At 45.6% G+C, this 24,867-nt stretch overlaps 1 protein-coding gene across 4 annotated transcripts in view; it reads left to right on the top strand.

The window, feature by feature from the left end:
* CNTFR (ciliary neurotrophic factor receptor) overlaps positions 1 to 24,867 on the top strand; it is a gene marked incomplete at its 3' end in the record, with an annotated part of 319,967 nt that overhangs the window by 188,654 nt on the left and 106,446 nt on the right. For all 4 annotated transcript variants that reach the window (XM_083354881.1, XM_083354879.1, XM_083354878.1 and 1 more), the window contains one exon: positions 19,481 to 19,711. In XM_083354881.1, coding sequence (XP_083211007.1) covers positions 19,481 to 19,711 — 231 coding nt within the window. The remainder of the gene's footprint in view (positions 1 to 19,480; positions 19,712 to 24,867) is intronic.

The raw sequence follows: 24,867 nt of genomic DNA, 5'->3' as shown, positions 1-24,867 counted from the left end.
CTCCCTCTTCTTGGAGTCCTAGTGAACAATCACTTAAATATGAGCCAGCAACGTGTTGCAGCTGCCAAAAAAGTCAATGCAATCCTAGTGAAAAGAAGTAATAGAGGAGACATGATAGCAGTGTTCTAGTATCTGAGCGTCTGCTACAAAGAAGGGGGAGTGTCAACCTATTCTCCAAGGCACCTGAAGAAGGCAGGACAAGAAGCAACAGATGGAAATTAATCCAGGAGAGAAGCAACCTGGAGCTAAGGAGAAATTTCCTGACAGTGAAAACAATAAATCAGTGTGAGGGCTTGCCTCCAGACTTGTGGGTGCTTCATCACTGGAGGTTTTTAAGAAGAGACCGGACAGCCACTTGTCTGGAATCCTTTAGGGCAGGGCTTTTCAACCAGTGGTACGGGTACCACCTGTGATACATTGGCACCTAGCAGTTGGTACACGACCATCCTAGAGAAGTGGTAGCGGATGAGCTGAACCGGTGGCAGCACCACACAAGCCTGAGCCAGAGATGGCTGGAGCTGCAGGGCTGTCAGGGCTCAGCGGAAGCGCCAGGATCAGCGCCAGGATCCAGATGGAGTTCGGCATTGATCCTGGCGTTTCTGAGCCCAGAAGAAGCGTCGATCAGCTGGAATGTTGCAGCATCTCCAGGGTCTTGTGATTTACATTCAGATGCTTGGCAACTGATTCTTATTTATGACGGTCACAGTGTCCCAGGGTGATGTGAAGTGACCAAAACCTGCTGCAACCACCCAGCAGATGGGGGAGGGAATAAAAACCAAACACCTCCCCACCCCACCCCCGCTGCCAATCCTCAACAGAAATGCTCACATCGAGTTTTTGACACCTTGCTAGGCAACTGGTGGTACTCGGATGTTGCCATATCCTAAAAGTGGTACAATGGGTAAAAAAGTTGAAAAGGCCTGCTATAGGGTAGCCCCCTTGAGCAGGGGGTTGGAGTAGAAGACCTCCAAGGTCCCTTCCATCTCTGTTGTTCTGTTAACCGGTGCAATGACCTGCCTCCAGAAGTTGTGGGTCCTGCATCACTGGAGGTTTTCAAGAACAGATTGGAAAGCCATTTGTCCAGAATGACATAGAATCTCCTGCTTGAGCAGGGGGTTTGACTAGACGACCTCCAAGGAACCTTCCAACTCTCTTATTCCGATGGGGAACAGGAGTTGCCAACGGGATGCTGTGCAAAGACAAAGCAAGAAGGGTAACCAGCTGATTGGGGTTCTTCCCCTTGCCCCACCCAAGCCCCAATCCCGCCCCTGACAATCTCCTTTTTATCTGTTCTGCTCCCCTGGTGCCTTCTTCAAGTCATCTCTGACCATGGATGAAAGGGGCTGCTGGGCCTCCCCAGGCGAGCTCAGCTTCAAATGCATAATATCTTTTAGGCTTCCTTGGTGGGAGGTCAGACCTGTGATGATGACCAGGAACAAAACCAGGAGAAGAGCTGGCTCAGGGCACAGCCATTTTTCCATGCAGAATACAGAATAACAGAGTTGGATGGGACCTTGGAGGTCTTCTACTCCCGCCCCCTGTTCAGGCAGGAGACCCTATACCATTCCAGACAAGTGATGGTGCAGTCTCTTCTTAAAAGCCTCCAGTGATGAAGGACCCACAAACTTCTGAAAGTAAGCCATTCCACTGATAAACTAACAGGCTAACAGAATAACAGACTTGGAGGAGACCTTAGAGGTCTTCTAGTCCAACCTCTGCTCATGCAGGAGACCCTATTCCCTTCCAGAGAAGTGATGGTCCAGTCTCTTCTTAAAAACCTCTGATGTTGGAGTACTCACAACTTCTCAAGGCAAAACGTCGAAAGCAAAGCAAGCAAGGGAGAAAAGATACTATAGTTGGAAGGGAACTCAGAGGCCTTCTAATCCAAACCCCCTGCTCAGGCAGGTGACCCTATACCAGGGGTTTTCAACCAGTGGTACGGGTACTACCTGTGGTACATTGGCACCTGGCAGGTGGTACGCAACCATCCTAGAAAAGTAGTAGCGGGGGAGGGGAATGAGCGAGAGACGGCTGGAGCTGCAGGGCTGTCAGGGCTCAGCGGAAGCACCAGGATCAGCGTCAGGCTCCAGCTGGAGCTCGGCGCTGATCCTGGCGCTTCGGCTAAGCCCAGAAGAAGCGCCTATCAGCTGGAATGTTGCAGCATCTCCAGGATCTTGTGATTTACATTCAGATGCTTGGCAACTGATTCATATTTATGACGGTCACAGTGTCCCAGGGTCACGTGAAGTGACCAAAACCTGGTGCAACCACCCAGAAGATGGGGGGGAATAAAAACCAAACACCTTCACCCCACCCTACCCCCACTGCCAATCCTCAACAGAAATGCTCACAACAATGAAAACCTCGGACAGGAGGAAGAGCGCCGCCGGGCAGGCAGGCAGGTGTCTTGCTCGGCTGTGGCTTGGGGGGCACTTTTTTCAGTGCCATTGTAACTTCGAACAGTCACTAAGCGAACTGTTGTAAGTCAAGGACTATCTGTATGTCATCACTTTTTTCCCCTTTTTTTTTGGTCATCAAGTTTTAGACAACTTGCTAGGCGACTGGTGGTACTGGGATGTGGCCATATCCTAAAAGTGGTACAATGGGTGAAAAGGTTGAAAAGCCTTGCCCTATACCATTCCAGACAAATGGGTGTCCAATCTCTTCTTAAAAACCTCTAGTGTTGGAGCGCTCACAACATCTGGAGGCAAGCTCTTTCACTGGTTCATTGTTTTCTCACTGTCAGGAAATTTCTCCTAGGTTGCTTCTCTCCTTGGTTCATTTCCACCCGTTGCTTCTTGTCCTGCCTTCAGGTGCTTTGGAGGATAGGCTGATCCCCCCACCCTCTTGATGCTAGGATCCTTTTCTGCTGACTCGAGGGCGGATGGAAAGGAGGCATGCAACTCGGAGTAGAATTACTGCTCTGGGTTGAATCTACTTCCTGATCTGCTTTAGTGGATGATTCATAGAGAGCATTTGTGGCCTCTCCATGGGGAAGAAATAATCAAAACCTGCTCCCTTGAAAACAGGTGTTATCTCAGCTGCAGTCTTCTCTGCTCCCCCTCCCCTGCAGCCATGTGCTCATGGAGTCTTATCTCTGCTGGGCTTTGTTTTTTTTCTCTCTCATATTTTTATTAGTTTATCAAAATATAAAATACTGAACTACAAAGAAAAATGCTATTAATGGGATGATAGGAAAAAGGGGAAGGGGGGAAAGTGTAGGGGGAAGGGGAGAAGAAGAAAAAAAGCATGGGCTTCCGACTCTTTTTCACGAAGTAGAAAAAGATAATACAGGTAGTCCTCGACTTACGGCCACAATTGAGCCCAAGATTTCTGTTGCGAAGCGAGACTGTTCTTAAGCGGAGCTTTGCCCCCATTTTACAACCTTTGTTGCCGCAGTTGTTAAATGAATCACTGCCGCTGTTAAATGAGTAACTTGGTCGTTGAACGAATCCGGCTTCCCCGTTGACTTTGCTTGTCAGGAGGTCACGAAAGGGGATCGCATGACCCCGAGACACAGCAACCGTCATAAATATGAATCAGTTGCCAAGGGTCTGAATTTTGATCATGAGACCACGGGGATACTGCAACGGTCGTAAGTGTGAAAAACGGTCATAAGTCACTTTTTTCAAACGGTCGCTGAACTAACGGTTGCAAGTCGAAGACTACATGTAACATACAGCCTCAACTTTTTACTTGCAGTATATACTGGCCATTTCTATAACCAGAAACCTATCTACTCAGCAAAACCCCAAATCAAAGTTTCTTTTTTTTTTCCCCACCTCAAGCACAAAGTCCAAAAGCGGTTTCCAAGTTGAAACAAAATTATTTGTCTTCTTTTTCCTTAACCGAAGCCGTCCCTTTAGCCATCTCTGCTACCCCCGTTGACTTTTGCAGCCATTTACCCATTCTGTGAATCGAAGTCTCTTTCCATTTTTGTGCATAGAGTTTTGCTGCTGTCGCTGATATAACATCAAACTACTAATTTTTTTTAAGTTGTTTTTTTTTTTTTGGCCATTAAGCCCAAAAGAAATGTCTCTGGTTTTAGGTAAAGATAAAATCTCTGCTGGGCTTCTTGGTAGGACCCCCACCCTAATGAACGTCAGAGGATTTCTCCTAAGGAATGGCCTGGCAGAGAACCTGTCTAATATGAGACGTTTTTAGGGATCAGAGGTGGATGCCAGTTTTTTTATTGCTCAAGTGGCCATCAGATCCTCCTCTGAAAACATCTGGCAGTTTGGGGAGCCTTGGCTGTCTTGGGATCCACAACCCCTCCCTCCTCTCACTTCCCCTCCCCTCTGCCATGGATGCCAGTGAAATGTCTGCTCTGCCTTCACCCCACATTATCTGCTTGCTCTTGGTGGAGCAGTGGGCTAATGCCTCCTTAAGTAACACCAGCTGCCTGCCATTAGTGCAGGTTCGAGTCCCACCAGGCTCAAGGTTGACTCAGCCTTCCATCCTTCTGAGGTAGGTAAAATGAGGACCCAGATTGTTGGGGGCAATTAAGCTGACTTTGTAATAATGCCGCTTGGGGGGGGGGAAGCCCTAATAAGCAGGCATATACATGGAATGAAGGCTACTGCTAAGCCCATCGGTTTGTGCTTAGATTGTAAGCCGCCCTGAGTCTTCAGAGAAGGGAGGGATATAAATGGGATTTAAAAAAAATCCCCCAACTCTTTGCACCGGCTGGGAATGCAGCGCACATCTACAAAATTCCTTGGCTAATATACCTGAGATTCACATTCTGGGTACAGTAGCCTTGACCATCTGCCACATCTTAGGCAGGAGAGGGGGGGGGGTCAAGTACCAGAAGGCTAGATAGATTGGAGAATGTCCTGGGTGTGGATTCAGACTCCGGGCCTTCTAAACCAGGAAAGCAAACTGAAAAAGTGATTTTGAGTCTACCTCTATTTCTAGAATCTTAGGGCTGGAAGAAACTTTGGGGTTCTTCTAGTCCAACCCCCTGCCCAAGGTAGGAGTGCTTATACCATTCTGGACAAATGGCTTTCCAGTCTTTTCTAAAAAAAAAAAAAAAAGTTCCAGTGATGGAGCACCCACAACTTCTGGAGGCAAGTTGTTCCACTGATTAATTGCTCTCAATGTTAGGAAATTTCTCCTTAGTTCTAGGTTGCTTCTCTCCTTGATTAGTTTCCATCCATTGCTTCTTGTCCTGGCTTCAGGGACTTTGGAGAATAGGTTGACCCCCTCTTGTTTGTGGCAACCCCTGAGATATTGGAACACTGCTGTCATGTCACCCCTAGTCCTTCTCTTTGTTAGTCTCGGCATTCCCAGTTCCCTCAATCGTTCATCATACGTACAGTTTAGCCCCCAGACTCCTGTTCATTGTTGTTGCTCTTCACTTTTTCTGGCTTCGTATGGTTCACTCCTATGGTTCCCCTCAATGGCTGAGTCTATCTCACGCAAGACTTTTTTTTTAATCCCATTTATATCCCGCCCTTCTCCGAAGACTCAGGGCAGCTTACAATCTAAGAAGCACAAATCAATGTGCTTAGCAGTAGCCTTCGTTCTATGTATATGCCTGCTTATTAGGGCTTTCACACACACCCCAAGCGGCATTATTACAAAGTCAGCTTAATTGCCCCCAACAATCTGGGTCCTCATTTTACCTACCTCGGAAGGATGGAAGGCTGAGTCAACCTTGAGCCTGGTGGGACTCGAACCTGCACTAATTGCAGGCAGCTGGTGTTACTTAAGGAGGCATTAGCCCACTGCTCCACCAAGGCTCTGGTTCCGAACATGTAGAATAGCTTGTTTGGATGGATCCTGGTTTGTCTGTGAGCAGGGTTCAAGAAGCTTGCAAAGGCCTGCAGTGAATTCCTTTGGACAGGAAACATGTTGAGTGAAGACACACACACACACACACACACACACACGCACACACACGCTTTGGTTGGTAAACAAAAATCAAGCTGTTGACTGCCTCACCAAGATTAAGTGAATGCAAGCCCTTTAGCTGTCATCTGTTCACTCTTAAGTAACAGAGTAAATATTTTTAAGCTTGTCAAGAAAACAGAGTTGCTGACTCTAGAAATTTCACCCAACCAATGGAGGTTTCGATGAAAAATTAAATCTGGATCGTCCCAAAGGTGCTTTTTTCAAGAGGCAACTGGACTTCCTTGTTTTCCTTTGAAAGTGTTTTGCTTCCCATCCAAGAAGCTTCTTCAGCTCTGACTGGATGGTGGGGAATGGAAGGATTTATACTTCTTTCAGAGAGCTGTCCATTTCTTGTAGAGAGTCCACAATGACCAGCAGTCTGCAAGTAGTATAAATTCTTCACCACCTTCCCCCCCCCCCCCCATCCAGTCACAGCCAAAGAAGCTTCTTGGATGAGAAGCGAAACCTCTTCGAAGAAAAACAAGAAAGTTCAGTTGCCTCTTGAAAAAGCACCTTTGGGACATCCATGACCTGGATGATTGAGTATCTCCATAGACATAAACCTGGATTGTCTATATCTTTGGCCAAGTAGATGCTCTCTAACCAAAACATCTTTCCTTTCACAAAAAAAGGAGTCATTTAAGCCCTGGGGTTAGCAATCAAAGCCATGAATCCCTTGTCTGTTGTCCAAAGGAAGAATTGATGCATGGAACATCAGGAGCATGGAAGACCATCAGGAATACAGAATGTAAATCAGGAACAGACTCATAGAAACCAGAGGGATGCTTAGCTGGATGACCTCAAGGATGCTAGTGGGTTTGATTAAAAGTAGGGTTCAGGCTGAACCTTGCATTCCTATTTATCTGGAATGCAGCAATTCATTTCTGACACGTGTTTCTTACACCAGAGTTGTGAAACTTTGAGCAGCCTGCTAGAAACCCCCATTCCCTCAGGTGACTAAACTTGGTACAATTTAATTTTAAAAGGATTAGATGTTAAGTAATTAAATGCAGCTCCTATGATCACTCCCATATGTCTAATAATTTGCCCCCTTCTGTTACTTAAGAATTAAAACTCGGCGACAACTTTAATGGCCTTTTGGAAGCCTTGCAGGGATCTGAACTGATGTCAGCCATGAAGCCCGACTTTAATTCAGTATTTTTGCCAACTGTTTGGCTTTTTGTGCACCTGTCTTGAGTCATACCATGCGGCCACGGTCGGAGCGAGCGCCCGTGTGTTTAGCATTTCCAGCAGTAGGAAGGTGTTCAGGTTTTGTTTTTATATCTGAGCAGCATCTACACACTCCATCTAGCCCAGTGATGGCGAACCTTTTAGAGACCGAGTGCCCAAACTGCAACCCAAAACCCACTTATTTATCGCAAAGTGCCAACATGGCAATTTAATCTGAATACTGAGGTTTTAGTTTAGGAAAAAGCAACTCATACATTAACGTTTTTTGTCTTAAAAGAAAAACACAATAACAAAGCTTTCAGTGGTACAAACAACTTTTTACTGAAAGGTAAAAGTTTGCATTTGGCATGCTTCTGAGCAATTAATGGGATTTTTGCTGTTGTATGCATGCTGATAGTTTGTCTAACCTTGGCTTATACTTTGTAAGTTTGAGAGCAACACATGCAGCACGTTAGTCTGTTTCTAGTGTCAGATTTGATATAATTCAAAGCCGAAAACAGCGCACTCGCTCTGGAGGCTTGTTTTGGCTAGGAAGGGGCTTGAGAAATGGTTTTTTCCTGCGAAAACCTAGCCAAAGAGCGAGGCACACATGCCTACAGAGAGGGGCTCCAAGTGCCCCCTCTGGCACGCGTGCCATAGGTTCACCACCACTGATCTAGCCCATAGCTGCCAAGAAAATTGAAAGAACGCCAGGTTTCTGAGAAAGATGTGCTCAGAATGAAAGTCCAAGCTGGACCCCAGAATTGCAAGGAAGCTCTCATCCCTCCTTCTGGACAGATTGTGAGAACATGGTCTCACACCATGGGTTAAAAAAAAAGCACATTACAGGTAGTCCTCAACTTACAACAGTTCATTTAGTGACCATTCAAAGTTACAACGGCACTGAAAAAGGTGACCTGGGACGTTTTCACACTGTTGCAGCATCCCCATGGTCACCTGATCAGAATTCAAGCCCTTGGCAACTGGTTCAAAGTGATGACGGTCGCAGCGTCCCGGGCTCACCTAATCACCTTTTGCAACCTTCTGGCAAGCAAAGTCAGAATGGGGAAGTCAGATTCACTTAACAACCGGGTTACTAGCTAATCAACTGCAGTGATTCACTTAACAACTGTGGCAAGAAAGGCCTTGCGGTGTCTGACATGCAGGCAAAATTGACTTAACAACCATCTCCTTTAGCAGAAGAAAAGTTGGGCTCAATTGTGGTCGTAAGTCGAGGACTGCCTGTAGAGCAGACCCAACAGCTGCAGAAAGAAAAGAGGGGTGGAAGCAAATCAGTCTGCTCTTAACGATGGGGCCAGGCAGTTTCCCCCCACCCACCCCACCCGCTTCTGTGGGGCAGGGCCATGTTTCCATGCCAAGGACTTGTTCCTGAAATACAGCACGGTTGAGGTTCCTTTGATGTGGTTTCCTAACATTTTTTCAGTGATGATCAGTTATCAGACATTCTAGGATTGCTGGGATAAGTGGTTCCAGCCCTGGATGCAGACAGAATGTGAGCCGCTTGACGTGGGGAGAACTTAAGACAGCCTCAAACTGAGTGTTGTTTAGCCCAGGCTTAGGATCAGGCTTATGGCTGTGAAAGTTGGACCATAAGAAAGGCTGAGCGCCAAAGAATTGAGGCCTTTGAACTCTGGTGCTGGAGAAGACTCCTGCGAGTCCCTTGGACTGCAAGGCGATCAAACCGGTCAGTCCTAGAGGAGATCAACCCTGACTGATCTTTAGAAGGCCAGATCCTGAAGCTAAAACTCAAATGCTTTGGCCACCTAATCAGAAGGGAGGACTCACTCGAGAAGAGCCTAGTGCTGGGAAAGGTTGAGGGCAAGAGAAGAAGGGGACGACAGAGAATGAGGTAGCTGGATGGAGTCACTGAAGCAGTAGGCATGAGCCTAAATGAACTCCAGAAGATGGTAGAGGACAGGAATGCCTGCAGGAACGTTGTCCATGGGGTCGCGATGGGTCAGACACAACTTCGCAACTAACAACAACAAAAGATCAGGCTTAACTGTATAAGCTGGAGAGGTGCATGGGTTCAAAAGAGAATAACAGAGTTGGAAGGAACCTTGGAAGTCTTCTAGTCCAACCCCCTGCTCAAGCAGGGGACCCTACACCATTTTAGACAAATAGTTGTCCAACCTCTTCTAAAACCCTCCAGTTTTGGGGTACCCACAACTTTTGGAGGCTAGCTTTTCCACTGATTCTAACAGTCCAGAGTTTTTTCTTTAATTCCAGGAATTGCTTCTCTCCTTGATTAGTTTCCACCTGTTGCTTCTTGTCCTGCCCTCAGGTGCTTTGGAGAATAGGTGGACCCCCCCTCCTCTTCTTTGTGGCAGCCCCTCAAAGACTGGAATGCTGCTATCATGTCCCCCCTAGTCCTTCTCTTCATTAAACTAGACATACCCCATTCCTCTCTGAACTTGATTGCTTTCAGATGCTTGGGGCTACAATAGCCATTATCTCTACCAGGAGCATCTTGAAAAGAGAGGGATGACAAGGAGGCATGAAAATAGAATAGACTTTGATTTGAATTGCCCAGCAGGATCAGAGAATCCTAGGGCCGGAAGGGACCTTGGAGGTCTTCTAGTCCAACCCCCCTGCCCAAGGCAGGAGTCCTTGTAAAATCCCAGACAAATAGGTGTCCAACATTTTCTTGAAAACCTCCAGCGATGGAGCACCCACAAGTCTGGCAGGCCAGCTTTTCCACTGATTAATGGGATCCTCCGATCTGATGGCCTCCCAATGTGTTGGGACTACAATTCCCAACATTCTTAGTCAGCATGGGTGAGCAAAACCACTGCCCTGTGAATTGCAGGTTGTACAGCTTTTCTTTTTTTTTTTTTATTGAAAAGTTTTAAAATACAATTTTCCTTTGAAAAACCCCCCTTCCCCCTCCCTCCTCCCCTCCCTACCTCCCCCCTATCTCCCCCCCTCCCCCTCTCCCTCCTCCCTCACCTGCCCCCCCCTCTACTTCCCCTCCTCCCCCCCTCCCCCCCCCCGACTTCCCAGAGCAAAATACAAGGTATATATCTAAAAAGCAGTCATAAACAATCATATACTAACAATTATAAACTCTAAAATCCATCACTCTCTAGCTTATATAGAGTAAACCAATCCTTAACAATACTAAATATGTATAAAGAACTAAAATAAAAGAAAACTAGCATCATTCCCATCTATGTTCTTCCACAATTCACTATTACCTAGACATATTCTCACTTACACATCACAAGCACCTATCCCTATTAACCTCTCTAGCCAAAATAGGCTATAATAGATAGTTCTTACACAAATTAACCCGCATTAACCCACAAAACTTTCTTCCTCTTCCTCTGTAGTAAATTGTCCATTAATTCCAAATTAAAAATTCTGTTACCATACATATCATCCCAAAACTCTTAAAAACACAACTACCACTTGACTATAAGTATATTGTGGAAGTTCCATAGATTTCTACTGGTCTTATTTTTTTATCTTTTTTGAGCGTTTTAAGGCAGCACGCGTCACCCTCTGTTCTCTAGGATCATCCAAAAGAGTTGCAGCTTGATCTCCTCCTGTACCCTTCTCGTCCATCTGTCCATCTTCATCCTCTTGATGTTCTCCTTCTCCAGATCCCTCTGCAGCTTCCAGAAGTGTTGATGGGGTTGCTTTTAAAACATTGTTGTAAAAATCATGCGCTTGCTTCACAGTACCCAAACAGTACCTTTTGCCATCATACATGAAGCTCAACCCAGCTGGGATCTCCCATCTGAACCTTATATCTCTTTGCTTGAGCTCTTGCACAAGAAATATAAAGTCCTTCCTTCTCTTTAAAATCTTTGGAGGAATTTCTTTTAGAACCAAAACTTCTTGACCAGCAATCACAACTTTAGTATCATAGGCAGCTTGTATAACTTCATCTCTAATTTCCCTTTTTACAAAATAAACCACCACATCTCTAGGCAACTTTCTCTGCTTAGCAATCCACGAATTCACACGAAACACTTTGTCCATGCCTTGTTTTATTTCAGATGCTGGATGGTTCAATACCCCCTCAAAAGCCTCAGAAACCAGCTGCTTTAAATCTTCTTTAATATTCTCTTTTAGGCCTCTAATTCTAACAGCAAACTGCATCTGGTAAAATTGAGCCAGACTCTGTTCGCTATCCATTTTGTCTTTTAAATCTTCAATTTCCAATACTTTTGCTTCTAATATAGCATTCTTTTGAGTCAAGTCTTCCACTTGGTCATCCAGCACCTCCACACATTTAGCTACTTTATGCACTGAGGACAAAATGTCTACCTTCATCTCTCTAAGTTTCTGCTCCATCCTTTCTTCCATTCTCTGCTCCAATTTCTCCAATTTCTCCTCCATCTGTACAAATTTAACACCCATTGACTCCAAAATTAACTGGGTATGTTTTTCAAGATCCTTCGATGTCAATACATCAGGAGAATGCAACGCCTGCAGTAATGATTGTTGTTGCACCGGAGAATTTCCAGCACTCCGAAAAGTTCTAGGGGGAGGTTTAGCCGCCATCTTTTACTTACAATTGTGACGCACTTTCACTTTAAGTTTTAAGCAAAGTCCATCAAGCTTGAGAGTAAAATAAAATAATCCTCTTCATCTCTTCATCTTTCCCTCTTGTACTGCTCTGCCTGCTCTTTTCCTTTCATAGTCTCTCCTTCAAGCAGGGATGGTCGCAGACGCCTGGCTCTGCTCCATAAAGTCCGGAGCAGGGACGCTAGCCAGCTGGGAGCGGCCCAGGCTACGGGGGAGTTCAATCCTTCAGCCGCCCGAGCTCCAAGCTCAGGCGGCCCCGGAGAACTCGACTCCTACCTGGGGGCTCACCCCCTCCTCTTCTCCCAAGGAGGGGGCTTCAAATTCGCCCGAACAGCTGATCGGCGCTGTTTCGGGCGAAAAATCACACAGCTGAGCCGCGGGCAGCCCGGGAAGGCTGTCTCCGGCGCCGCGGAGCCACCGGAAGTCGGTTGTACAGCTTTTCTTATGTGATGTCAGCCTTTCGAGATAGAGTGGAGTGCAAGTGGAGTGGAATGGAGTGGGAGAGGAGAGGATAATAGAATATACAATAGAATAGAATAAATAGAATAGGATACAATACAATACTATAGAATAAGGAATAGGATAGGATAGGATAGGATAGGATAGGATAGGATAGGATAGGATAGGATAGGATAGGATAGGATAGGATAGGATAGGATAGGATAGGATAGGATAGGATTTCTTTATTTGGCCAGGTGTGATTAGACACACAAGTATTTTGTCTCCGGTACAGAAGCTCTCAGTGTACACGCAAAACAACAAAAATAATAATAGCTTATATTGTGCAACAATATCTGTAACACCATCAAACCTCCACATCTGCCTGTTTCAGGTCTTAGGAAAGGAGTTGATAGATAGATAAAAATGCCAAATCCAGACAAAACATCTGGCTGGCTGTGCGATGATCAATAATAATACCAATAAAAGGAAGAAGTAAAGAAGATAATAAAAAGGATAAATATTAATACACAGCCATACTGTATGGGTTAATATACATACATATTAGACAGAACTGGGAGAATTGTAAGGTTACATTAAAAGAATCTTGCAAATATGAAAGTCTTGTCTCCCTGTCCTTTTTAAAGCCCCCCCCCAAAAAAAACCCTAAAGAATGTTTCTTCTGAGTCCCTTTCCCTGTCCAGGTCCCCAGTATTGGCTATGCTGCCTTTTATCTGACCCATCAGTTGCGTCTCCTTGTCCTGCTCACCAAGATCATTTCCACATTCCGTTACACATGAGTGCAAATACTTAATCTAGAAAAGTGCAATTATTGAATTGCCCGTCATTTCATTTCCAGTTTGGAAGTCTCAGAAGTGGAGAAGATTCTGGGCCACAGTCCTATATTTAAGGAATCCATCGGATCTTGAAGGCAGATGGTTCTCACCCAGGGTGGTGTAAAATTCAGCTCAGTCGGCAGCGCTTAAAAGCAAGTTGAGTCAAAAGCCTTTTATCTCTCGACACAAGGAGGGAGAGGAAGGACATCCTGGCATGCCAGATCAAACACCAGCTGCCCTTCTGGGAAAGGCTGAGTGGTGGAGGGATGGGGGTAATTGTCATGTTAGAGAGAAGATCAGCTGTTTCAAAACTGTGTCTTCCTCAAAAGAGAGGGGAGACCATTATATGGACTGTGAGGAAAAGCTGCAGGCTACAATCTGCCTGGATTTTCTTACAAAGGATGAAGTCCATAATAACAGAGTTGGAAGGGACCTTGGAGGTCTTCTAGTCCAACCCACTCCTCAAGTAGGAGACTCTCTACCATTCCGCACAAATGACGGTCCAATTTCTTCTTTAAAAAAAACTCAAGGTTTTTAAGAGTACCCTGAACTTTCTGGAGGTGAGCCTTTCCACTGATGAATGGTTCTCACTGCCAGGAAATTCCTCCTTGAGTCTGGATCTCAGAATACAGTATGGAAAGGATTTTGGAAGTCATCTATTCCAGCCCTCTGCCCAAGCAGGAGACCCTCAACCATTCTGGACAAATGGCTGTCCAGTCTCTACTTGAAAACCTCCTAATGATGGAGCACCCACAACTTCTGGAGGCAAGCTGTTCCACTGGTTAACTCTTCTCAGGGTTAGGAAGTTTCTTCTTAGTTCTAGGTTGGTTCTCTCCTTGTTTAGTTTCCAGCCATTTTTTCTTGTCCTTCCTTGTAGAATATGTTGACCCCTCTTCTTTGTGGCAGCCCCTCAAATATCAGAACACTGCTATCATGTCACCCCTCATCCTTCTCTTCATTAGACTAGACATACCCAACTCCTGCAACTGTTCTTCATATGTTTTAGCCCCCAGTCTCCTAATCATCCTTGTTGCTCTTCTCTGCACTCTCTCCAGAATCTCAACATCTTTTTTACATTGTGATGACCAAAACTAGACACCGTATTCCAAGGGTGGTCTTACCAAGGCTTTATAAAGCGCTACTAACACTTCACGTGATCTTGATTCTGTCCTTCAGTTGATGCAGCTGGGGACTGTGTTGGCGTTTTTGGCAGTTGCATTTCTCCCTCTTGCTTGTGGGGCAGGTCATGCTCAGGCCCACCCAGGTGAGGAATTGATCTGCTGCATCCCTGGGGGCCTTCTTGGGGCACTGCCAATGCAGGCCACCCTTTTAGCTCCTCTGCAAGTTTTGTTGGGATCTGTTTGGGCCCAGAGATCGTCTTTGCACGAACCAGGTGTTTAAGAAACAATTGAACAGCCATTTGCTCAGGAACGGCACAGGTAGTTCTCAACTTACAACCATTGTAAGTTGACCATTGAACAGTGACCATTTGAAGTTACAGTGGCACTGCAACAGGGGACTTATGACCGTTTTTCAGACTTATGACCATTGCAGCATCCCCATGGTCATGTGATTATATTCAGATGTTTGACAACTGACTCATATTTATGACCAGGGGTCTTCAAACTGGGCAACTTTAAGACTTGTGGACTTCAACTCACGCTGGCTGAGGAATTCTGGGAGTCGAAGTCCCCAAGTCATAAAAGGGCCAAGTTTGAAGACCCCTGGTCTACAGTTTCCATGATGACCCATCAATACATCATGATTGACAATGGAAATCCTTTTAGCTTAATGACAGGGGCAGACCCCAAACAAGGAATGAACAGGAAATGTATTTCTCTCTTCCTCTCCATCTTCCTCCCTCTTTCGCTCAACTGATCTGCCATTAAGCTGCTTTGATGTCCTTGTAAGTTGAGCAAGCAAAATCAATGGAGCAAGATCATAGATTCCTGGCTATGTCTAACGAGGGGGGTGGGGAGAGGGGAATAGGAGAAGGAGGAGGAGCAGGCTTGTAGTTTGTGAATTTCTTCATGTCTGTTGTGTTGCACTTGGCTCAGCTGAACCAAAGATTGTAATGTATCTCCCCATCACAAACAGCACATTCAGTAAATTTGACCTGAAAAACTATGATCTGTTCTATCTGACAGCAGCAGGCATGGGTGGGGGGGGGACTTCTCCAGGGCCCCACAGGTCAGATGCAACTTTAAGGGACCAGGTTTGATGGTCATCTAAAGATGGTTGGGGACAACATGCCTGACAGTCATAGGCAAGAGAGAGGCAACAAAGATGATTAGGGAGCTGGGGGCTAAAATGTGTGAAGAACAATTGCAGGAATTGACTACAGCTAGTTTAATGAAAAGGACTAGGGGTGACATGATAGCAGTGTTCCAGTATTTGAGGGGCTGCTATGAAGAAGAGTGGGGTCAACCTATTCTCCAAAGCACTTGAAGGCAGGACAAGAAGCAACAGATGGAAACTAACGAAGGAGAGAACCAACCTAGAATTAAGGAGAAATTTCCTCACAGAACTATTAATCAGTGGGTTAATCAGAAGCTGTGGGTGCTCCATCACTGGAGGATTTCAAGAAAAGAGTGGACAACCGTTTGTCTGAAATGGTGCAGGGTCTCTGGCTTGAGAAGAGAGGTTGGACTAGAAGACCTCCAAGGTCCCTTCCAACTCTGTTATTCTATTAATTAATTGATCGGTGGAATGGCTTGACTTCAGCTGTTGTGGGTGGTCCATCACTGGAGGTTTTTAAAAAGAAACTGGGCAACCATTTCTCTGAAATGGTATAGGTTCTCCTGCTTGAATGGGGGTTGGACTAGAAGACACCCCCCCCCAGGGTCCCGGACAATTCTGTTATTCTGCAAGAATCAGTCCAGGTTCAACTGTGGGTCACGTGAAAATCCTATCCTTGGATGGTTCTGAGCTCTCTTCCTTGTCTTTCCGGTCAAAATTCCTTTGTAGCGGCTGCACAGCTGGATCAAGTCCCCAGTTGGCAGCAGCTCCAAGGAAGGATACAGATTTATTAGTTGTTGAGATAAACACACCACACCAGGAAAGAATCAACACAGCCTTTGTCAGAAAGAGAGGTCATGCTTGCCATACGGAAGGAATTCTGCTGCAGGTCAACAAAAGCACACAAATAAAGGTTATTCAGAGGCAACCATCTGCCCCCCCCCTCCTCCGCATCTCTGCCTGTATGTTTTAAAGGATCAGAAAACTGTTGAGTCCCACGAGAGAAACTGGCTAATCTTCTTCCACCGCTGTCATCAGAAAGGATGTGTTAAAGCAGGGGTGTCCAAGGTTGAAATGAGAGATCCTTGGTGATTCCTGAGCTTGATTGTTTTCTTGCAAATGTTTCATGACCCTGCTAGCACTGATGATGTTGCCTGGTTTGGGCAATAGCAGGCTTCTATACCACTTCATAGCGCTTTGCAGCAGTTTACAGAGTCAGCACATTCCCCCCAACAATCTGGGTCCTCTGACCTCAGAAGGATGGAGGGACAAGTCAACCTTGAGCCAGTCAGGATCAAACTTCTGGCAGTCAGCAGAGTTTGCCTGCAATGCTGCATTCTAGCCACTGTGCCAACATGTCTGGCTGTCTGGCTGTCTGGCTGATTATCCATCCATCATCTTTCTATAGACTTATACACTGCTTCATAGTGCTTTGCAGCCCTCTCTAAGAGTTTACACAGTCAGCCTCTTGCCCCCAACAATCTGGGCCCTCATTTTACTGACCTCCGCAGGATGAAAGGCTGAGTCAACCCTGAGCTGGTCAGGATCAAACTGCTGGCAGTGGACAGAGTCAGCCTGCAATACTATAGTCTAACCACTGCACCACCAGGGCAATAGAATAGAATAGAATAGAATAGAATAGAATAGAATAGAATAGAATAGAATAGAATAGAATAGAATAGAATAGGATAGGATAGGATAGGATAGGATAGGACAGGACAGGACAGGACAGGACAGGACAGGACAGGACAGGACAGGACAGAACAGAACAGAACAGAACAGAACAGAACAGAACAGAACAGAACAGAACAGAATAGAATAGAATAGAATAGAATAGAATAGAATAGGCACTTAGACTTATATGCCACTTCACAGTGCTTTACAGCCTCTCTCTAAGCAGTTTACAGAGTCATCATCTGGCCCCCAACAATCTGGGCCCTCAGATGGAAGGCTGAGTCAACCTTGAGCTGGTCAGGATCAAGCTTCTGGCAGTGGGCAGAATTAATCTGCAATATGGCACTCTAGCTACTGCGCCACCACGGAAGTGTCTGCAAGAAAACCACCAAGTTCAGAGAGCACCAAGGATGCAACAGTCCTCCTCTTCCTCTTTCTCTTCCTCCTCTTCCCTACAAATCTCTCTCCCTTTTAGCACTGATAAAATTATGTAGTTGGATAATGAAAAGTCTTCAAGAAAAGAGCCCAGCTCAGAGAGCATCAAAATTCCCGAGAAAAATAAACATAATCAGAGATCGCATGTGCAAAGTTAGGCAGGAATTTCAGAACAGCTTCTCAAAGTCCCACGACCTGCAAGTGGCAAAAATCACCTGTTTGCAATGGGCAAAAACTGGTCTCCTAAAATAAAGCATCACTTAGGCACACACACACACACACACACACACACACACCCCTTGCAGTTTTTCACAGGTGAAGAAATACACAAAACTCCAGACCATGGTTTTATCCTACCTCTTGATGTTTCTCTTTCCCCCACCCCACCCCACCCCCATTGGTGGTTTGTAATTCACTGAAATGCAGGAGGGGAGGTTTTCTGTTCCAGCCTACGACCGGCCCTGTTTGAATGTCAGGGACAACCCCTTTTTATAGTCAACAGGCTGGAAAAACCCAACCAAATTTATTTACAAAGAAATCAAAAGTTCAAACAAGAGTTACACCAAAAGTTCAAACAAGAGTTAAACAGGAGTAACAGACCAGGACTCTAGCAGAAGATCTTCAAATGGTTTCCTTCAGCAACCAGCACCTCCCACACCTTCCCCTTTTATCAGCAGTCCCAAGGCGTGGTTTCTCATTGCCTTCTCCTCCTCTCACCGAGTTGCCTCATGGCCTTTCTCTGTTCTACTCTGCTGGATTGCCTCCTGCTCCTAGCATCCCTGAATAGATCCAGCTTTGAATCATCTACATCCAATACCTTGTGCTCACATGGCTGAGTCTGATGAGGAACATGACGGGAGGGGACAGGCTGAGAGTCCTGCAGTGCATCAGAGCCTCCCTCTGACACCAAAGGCTCTCCAAATCCCTCCTCCTCCTCCTCTTCAGAATCATCAGACTCAGCTGCCTGTATCACTGGCTGACGCTGAATCACAACAGGAGGTTGGAGGGGATCTCAATCCTGGACTAACGTGGCCTTTGGTTGGCTGGTCAGGGACATCCCAGCAAAGCCCAGCTGAGATCTTCGGACAGCAAAGTCAAGTGGTTAATATGATTACCCCCCCAATCAATTTCATGAGCTATCAGGGTTTTTTTATTATGATTATTTTCTTTCCGGCATCCAGCCAATTAGACTTAATTGCATCATTTTTTTCCTTTCTTTTTTGTATACAGTTTTTGTTGTTGTTACTGTTGGATCCCAAAGGTGCTTTTCCACCAGGCAACTAGACTTTCTTGTTTTTCTTTGAAGATGTTTCACTTCTCACACAAGAAGATTCTTCCGCTCGGACTAGCTCCTTCCATTCCCCACCATCCAGTCAGAGCCAGATGGATGAGAAGTGAAACGTCTTCAGAAAAAAACAAAAAAAGTCCAGTTGCCTCCTGAAAAAGCACCTTTGGATAACTGTGGTCTGGATGACAGAGAATCTCCATAGACCTTAATGTTGGGTGTATGTTTTTCTGTTTACTCTGTTTTGCATTTTATTCCTGTTGATAAAACACAATATATATACACACATATATACACACACATATATATGTATATATGTATATATGTATATATGTATATATATATATATATATATATATATATATATATATATATATATATATATATATATATATATATATATATATATATATGGGACGCGGTGGCTCAGTGGGTTAGGACGCTGAGCTTGTCGATCAGAAGGTCGGCAGTTTGGCGGGTCGAATCCCGAGTGCCGCGTAACAGATTGAGCGCCTGTTACTCGTCCCAGCTTCTGCCAACCTAGCAGTTCGAAAGCACGTAAAAATGCAAGTAGAATAATAGGGACCACTACGGTGGGAAGGTAACAGCGTTCCGTGCGCCTTTGGTGTCTAGTCATGCCGGCCACATGACCACGGAGACGTCTTCGGACAAGCGCTGGCTCTTTGGCTTTGAAACGGAGATGAGCACCGGCCCCTAGAGTCGGAAACGACTAGCACGCATGTGCGGGGGAACCTTTACCTTTACCTTTGCTCCTTTAATCCTGCAAGAAATTGTAGTGTAGCAACAGAGGCTGGAGAACATCCTCCAGTTACATGTCAGTTTTTTGAATGTAGGAAACTCAAGACTTTCTGCTGTTGATGAACTAATAAGCCCATCTCCTCCCCACTGCCCCACGGAGATAAATAAATATTTCCTTATCTTTCTACTCCAGAATCCCACGTCCACTACGCGCAGTTGGGGACCGATGTGACGATACCATGTAGATCGGTAGACCAGGGGACACCTGTCACCTGGACAGCCAACAGCACTGATCTGGATGCTTCCCATCTCAACGGCTCCCACCTTGTCCTTCGGAATGTGGACCTCTCCCACAATGGACAGTACTCTTGCTATGAGGGGTCTTCGTGGCACCTCAAAGATCGGGTCAACCTCAAAGTTGGAAGTAAGTACCGTGAGGTTCTTTCACAAGGGGATTCTGTGCCTGCTTGGCTGTTTGGGATTTATGAAACCCACCTCAGCTGATGTTGTGCATTCCTCAGTTGTTTCGTTGTTCATTAATATCTGAAGCTGAAACTCAAATGCTTTGGCCACCTAATGAGAAGAGAGGATCCATTGGAGAGGACCCTAATGTTGGGAAGGTTGGAAGGCAAAAAGAGAAGGAGACAGCAGAGGATGAGATGGTTGGATCGACACAATGAACAAGAATTTGGGTAAACTCTGGGAGACAGTGGAAGATGGGTGGGCCTGGCGTGGTATGGTCCATGTGGGTGTGAAGAGTCAGAGATGACTTAGTGACAATTATAACCTACTTTATTTTCCACAATGAAGAGCTATACTGTTTTTCAGAAAAGCAACTAACAAACTAGGTGCATAAATGTACTCAAAATCAGTACATTTGGACTGAGCTGAGATGTTGATAGTGGCAAATATCTGTAGCTCAGATGGAGAATGAGGGTGAAGGTTGATTCTCTGAGTTTGTGGGTTGGTTTCTGAATGTTTCGTTACCAGGCTAGGTAACATCTTCAGCAGAGTTGAGGGGGTGTCTGTGTCAGTGTTCTTCTGCTTATAAAGGCTTTGTGTGGTTAGTAGGTCTGGCGATGGGGGGCAGGGGTCACATCAGGTGTGAGTCGGGTCTTGTGATGGGTTTAGTGATGGATCTTGTGATGGGTCAGGTGTGGGCCACATCAGGTGACGGTCTTGTGATGGGGAGGTCACATCAGGTGAAAGTCATTGAGAGATGAAGTGCTGATTGCAGGGGAGGGGGATGGAGTCTTGTGGTGGATCAGGTGGGGATCACATCAGGTGGGGGTCTTCTGATGGGTCTCGTGAGGGTTCTGGTGATGGGTCAGGTATGGGTCATTCAGGTGGGGTTCTTCTGATGGGTCTTGTGAAGGATCTGGTAATGGGTCAGGTGTGAGTCATGTCAGATGAGGTGATGGTCTAGTGATGGATCTTGTAATGGGTCAGGTGTGGGTCACGTCAGGTGGTGGGTCTTCTGATGTGTCTTGTGAGGGTTCTGGTGATGGGTCAGGTATGGGTCATGCCAGGTGGGGGGTCTTCTGATGGGTCTTGTGAGGGTTCTGGTGATGGGTCAGGTATGGGTCATGCCAGGTGGGGGTCTTCTGATGGGTCTTGTGAGGGTTCTGGTGATGGGTCAGGTATGGGTCATGTCAGGTGGCAGGTCTTGTGATGGGGAGGTCACATCAGGTGAGAGTCATTGAGAGATGAAGTGCTGGTTGCAGGAGAGGGGGAGTTGCATGGGTTGGTGGAGGGTTGGTGCTCTCACTGTTGGTTATGTGTAGATTTGAATTCTGTAGGTTGATGTTTCTATTGATGAAATTGCTTGTGGAATGCCATGCTTCAGAATAACAGAATAACAGAGTTGGAAGGGACCTTGGAGGTCTTCTAGTCCAACCCACTGCTCAGGCAGGAAGCCGTACACCATTTCAGACAAATGACTGTCCAATATCCTCTTAAAAGCCTCCAGTGATGGGGCACCCACAACTTCTGGAGGCAAATTGTTCCACTGGTTGATTGTTCTCACTGTCAGAAAATTTCTGCTTAGTTCTAGGTTGCTTCTTTCCTTGGTTAGTTTCCCTCCATTGCTTCTTCTCCTGCCTTCAGGTGGTTTGAAGAATAGGTTGACACCCCCCCCCTCTTCTTTGTGGCAGCCCTGAGATATTAGAAGATGGCCCCTAGTCCTTCTCTTCATTAAACTAGACATACCCAATTCTTGCAACCGTTCTTCATATATTTTAGCTTCCAGTCCCCTAATCATCTTTGTTGCTCTTCTCTACACTCTTTCCAGAGTCTCAACATCTTCTTTAGATTGTGGCAACCAAACCTGGATGCAGTACTCCAAGAGTGGTCTTACCAAGGCTTTATAAAGTTGTACCAACACTTCACATGATCTTCATTCTATCCCTCTCTTGATGCAGCCTGAGACTGTGATGACGTTTTTTGGAAGCTATAACTTTGATAAACGCACATGCGTGGCAGATGATAGCGTGGCCGATGTCTCTTGTATTGCTGAGCTGTTGGTTTGTTTGTTGGTTTGAGGACCTACCATATGAGGTAGATGAAGAGCCTCCAGGATAAGGGCCTTGAGGCTCTTCTCAGGGCTAGATGGGACTGAGATCAAGAATGCGAATCCTGGTCTGCTTGGCTGGGACAGACTGGGGTCCCTGGATGGTGCCCTGTTGATGAACTACAGAGTTGATCTTGTTGACCTGGACTAAGCCAGGTGCCACACCCTTCCAGGATCTGGTTTTGCAGAGTCCAGTCTGGTTGGAGTCAAGGTGGCCCACTGTGATGTCTTGGGAGTAATTGTGAGATTACAGGGGAGTCCTCAATTTACGATCACAAGTGAGCCCAAAATTTCAGTGGCTAGGCATGACAGTTGTTAAGTGACTTTTGCCCGATTTTACCACCTTTCTTGCCACAATTGTTAAAGGAATCGCTGCAGTTGTAAAATTAGTAACATGGTTGTAAAATGAACCTGGCTTCCTCACTGACTTTGCCAGTCAGAAAGTCACAAGGAGGGATCATGTAACTCTGGAACACCGAAGAAGACCAAGAAGCTTCCGCAGAACCGAAGCAGCTTCTTGGATATGAAGCAAAACGTCTTCGAACAAAAAACAAAGTCCAGTTGCTTTTTGAAGAAGCACCTTTGGGACTGATAATCACCTCTTCGTGGCCCAGTTTTGACCATCTGCCGGTTAGATTGTTGGGCACCTGGTTTTAAGTTGTTGCTGGTTAAGGCCACGTCTCTCTGTAATAAAAGGACATCAATCCAAGATCTGGTTATGGAAAAAAACAAGATTTGGCTTTCTGGTTGCTTTCCCATTTTGTCTGCTATCAAACACACAGAGGAGACCTTAAAACATCCTATCATTTCCTGTATCTCTATTTTAAAACTGGAATGACTCTGTTGTTTTATAGGGGGAACTGAATTTGCTATTTCCCAGGGATCCTATCTGCACCCAGCAATGTCTTTCTTTTGATTTGGTCAGCCAGATAAGTAGAGAATTTCAATTCTTGTCGCTGTTATTTGCTTCCCTGCCTCCGACACCCTCTGGGAAAATATCTGTTCCAAAAAGCCACATTTTCTGCCATGAAAATAGATGCAAAGAATTAATCCAGCTTCTTCGCAGTTTCCTTACTCTTTATTTGCATTCCTGAGCGGCAATATTCCTTTTGTCCATCTTGTTTTCCTAGTTGGTTGGCTGCATCAGATGTAAGATAGCAGATGACAACTTGATTATTCCAGAGGAACACTAGATGACAGCATGGAGTTCATTTTCTGTATCCCTTTGCTGCTATCTAGTGGTCATCTGGATTTTGCAGCCTATATTTGGGCAGTTATAGCCCAAAGATTTTGCCTCTAACCCTTTGCCTGTCTTTGAAGAGACTGCCCTCTCCCCCTTCACTTAGGGGGCATCAGGGCCTGACTTGCATTAGGGCAAGATTGTTCCAGCACTCACCCCAATGGAGGATGTGAGTCAAAAAATGCCAAACTCCAGAGGCTTCTTAAGGACAGGACTTGTCTCCTGGAGATGGCAATGCACTTAAGTCTGCATGCCACTAGTTAGGTGAGGCATTTTCAAAGTAATTGATTTTAATGGGCAGAATGCTCATTTAATAGACACATGCACTCTCTCCTAGCGCCTGATTAATGCCAGAGCCTTGGATGAAATGTACCATAACTTTCAAGAGTCAGCCAGATGGCTAGGAAGATGGATTTAGGAAGTTTCAATTGTTAATCTGTCTTTCTCGGAGGCCAGTTAGTGTAACAGTGAATTTTCACACAACCTGTTACCGGTTCTAACCTTTGCCAAAATCAAAGGCAGACTGAGCTTCCCACCCAACGGAGGGTCCTTCGGCCCATTGTAGAGTGTGACAGGAGGAGGCAGCACAATAGCTTTGAATCTGGATATCTACAAATGGAGCTTGGTTCTCATACTCAACAGTTCCTAGAATTCTTTTGTGAGGGTGTCTTAGCTTTTCTACAATAAACTGTTCTTGGTTTGTGGGATGGCTGTCCCAGTTCTAGGACAGTCTGTGGAGATGTCTGTCATCTTATGCATTCCTGGAAGAAGGGAACATAGAACATAGAATAATAGAGTTGGAAGGGACCTTGGAGGTCTTCTAATCCAATTCCTTGCTCAAGCAGGAAACCATATACCATTTCAAACAGGCTGTCCAGTCTCTTCTTGAAGACCTCCAGTGATGGAGCACCAACAGCTTCTGGAGACAACATTTTACTGGTTGATTGTTCTCACTGTCAGGCAATTTCTTCTTAGTTCTAGGTTGCTTCTCTCCTTCATTAGTTTCCATCTATTGCTTCTTGTCTTGCCTTCAGGTACTCTTGACTCACTGTTCTTTGTGGTGGTCCCTCAATTATTGGAAGACTGCTATCATGTCACCCCTCATCCTTCTCTTCATTAGAATAGACATACCCAATTCCTGAAACCATTCTTCATATGTTTTAACATCCAGTCCACTGGACTGGAGCTGGTTAATTAAGAGCTAACCCCATCTTTCCCCCCTCCCTCCATGAATCCAGATACCCCCTTCTCCATCTCGTGCTAATGATTTTATTCTGTTTGTATGGTGATTTTATTGGGTATATTTATATTTGATGATTTTCCTGTTTTTATATCGTAAGCCATCCAGACTCACTTTGAAACTAGAGGGGCAGCAAATAAATTTTGTGATAAAATCATAAGGAATAAATAAAAATAGCAGATCCATGAAGTCTGGGTGGGAGGGTTCCTCAGATAATCTGGTCCCTTGTGATACGAAGCCCACTAAAGGTAAAGGTAAAGGTTCCCCCTCATATGCATGCTAGTCGTTTCCACTCTAGGGGCCAGTGCTCATCTCCATTTCAAAGCTAAAGAGCCAGCACTTGTCTGAGAACGTCTCCATGGTCATGTGGCTGGCATGACTAGATGCCAAAGATGCACACAACGCTGTTACCTTCCCACCATAGTGGTCCCTATTTTTCTACTTGCTTTCGAACTGCTAGGTTGGCAGAATCTGAGATGAGTAACAGGCGCTCACTCTGTTACGCGGCACTGGAGATTCGACCCGCCAAAC

The sequence above is a fragment of the Vipera ursinii genome (assembly GCF_947247035.1).
Source record: "Vipera ursinii genome assembly, chromosome: 2".
In the NCBI taxonomy this organism is placed as follows: domain Eukaryota; kingdom Metazoa; phylum Chordata; class Lepidosauria; order Squamata; family Viperidae; genus Vipera; species Vipera ursinii.
The sequence above is the reverse complement of the archived record's forward strand: the minus strand, read 5'-3'. Positions and strand labels throughout refer to the sequence as shown.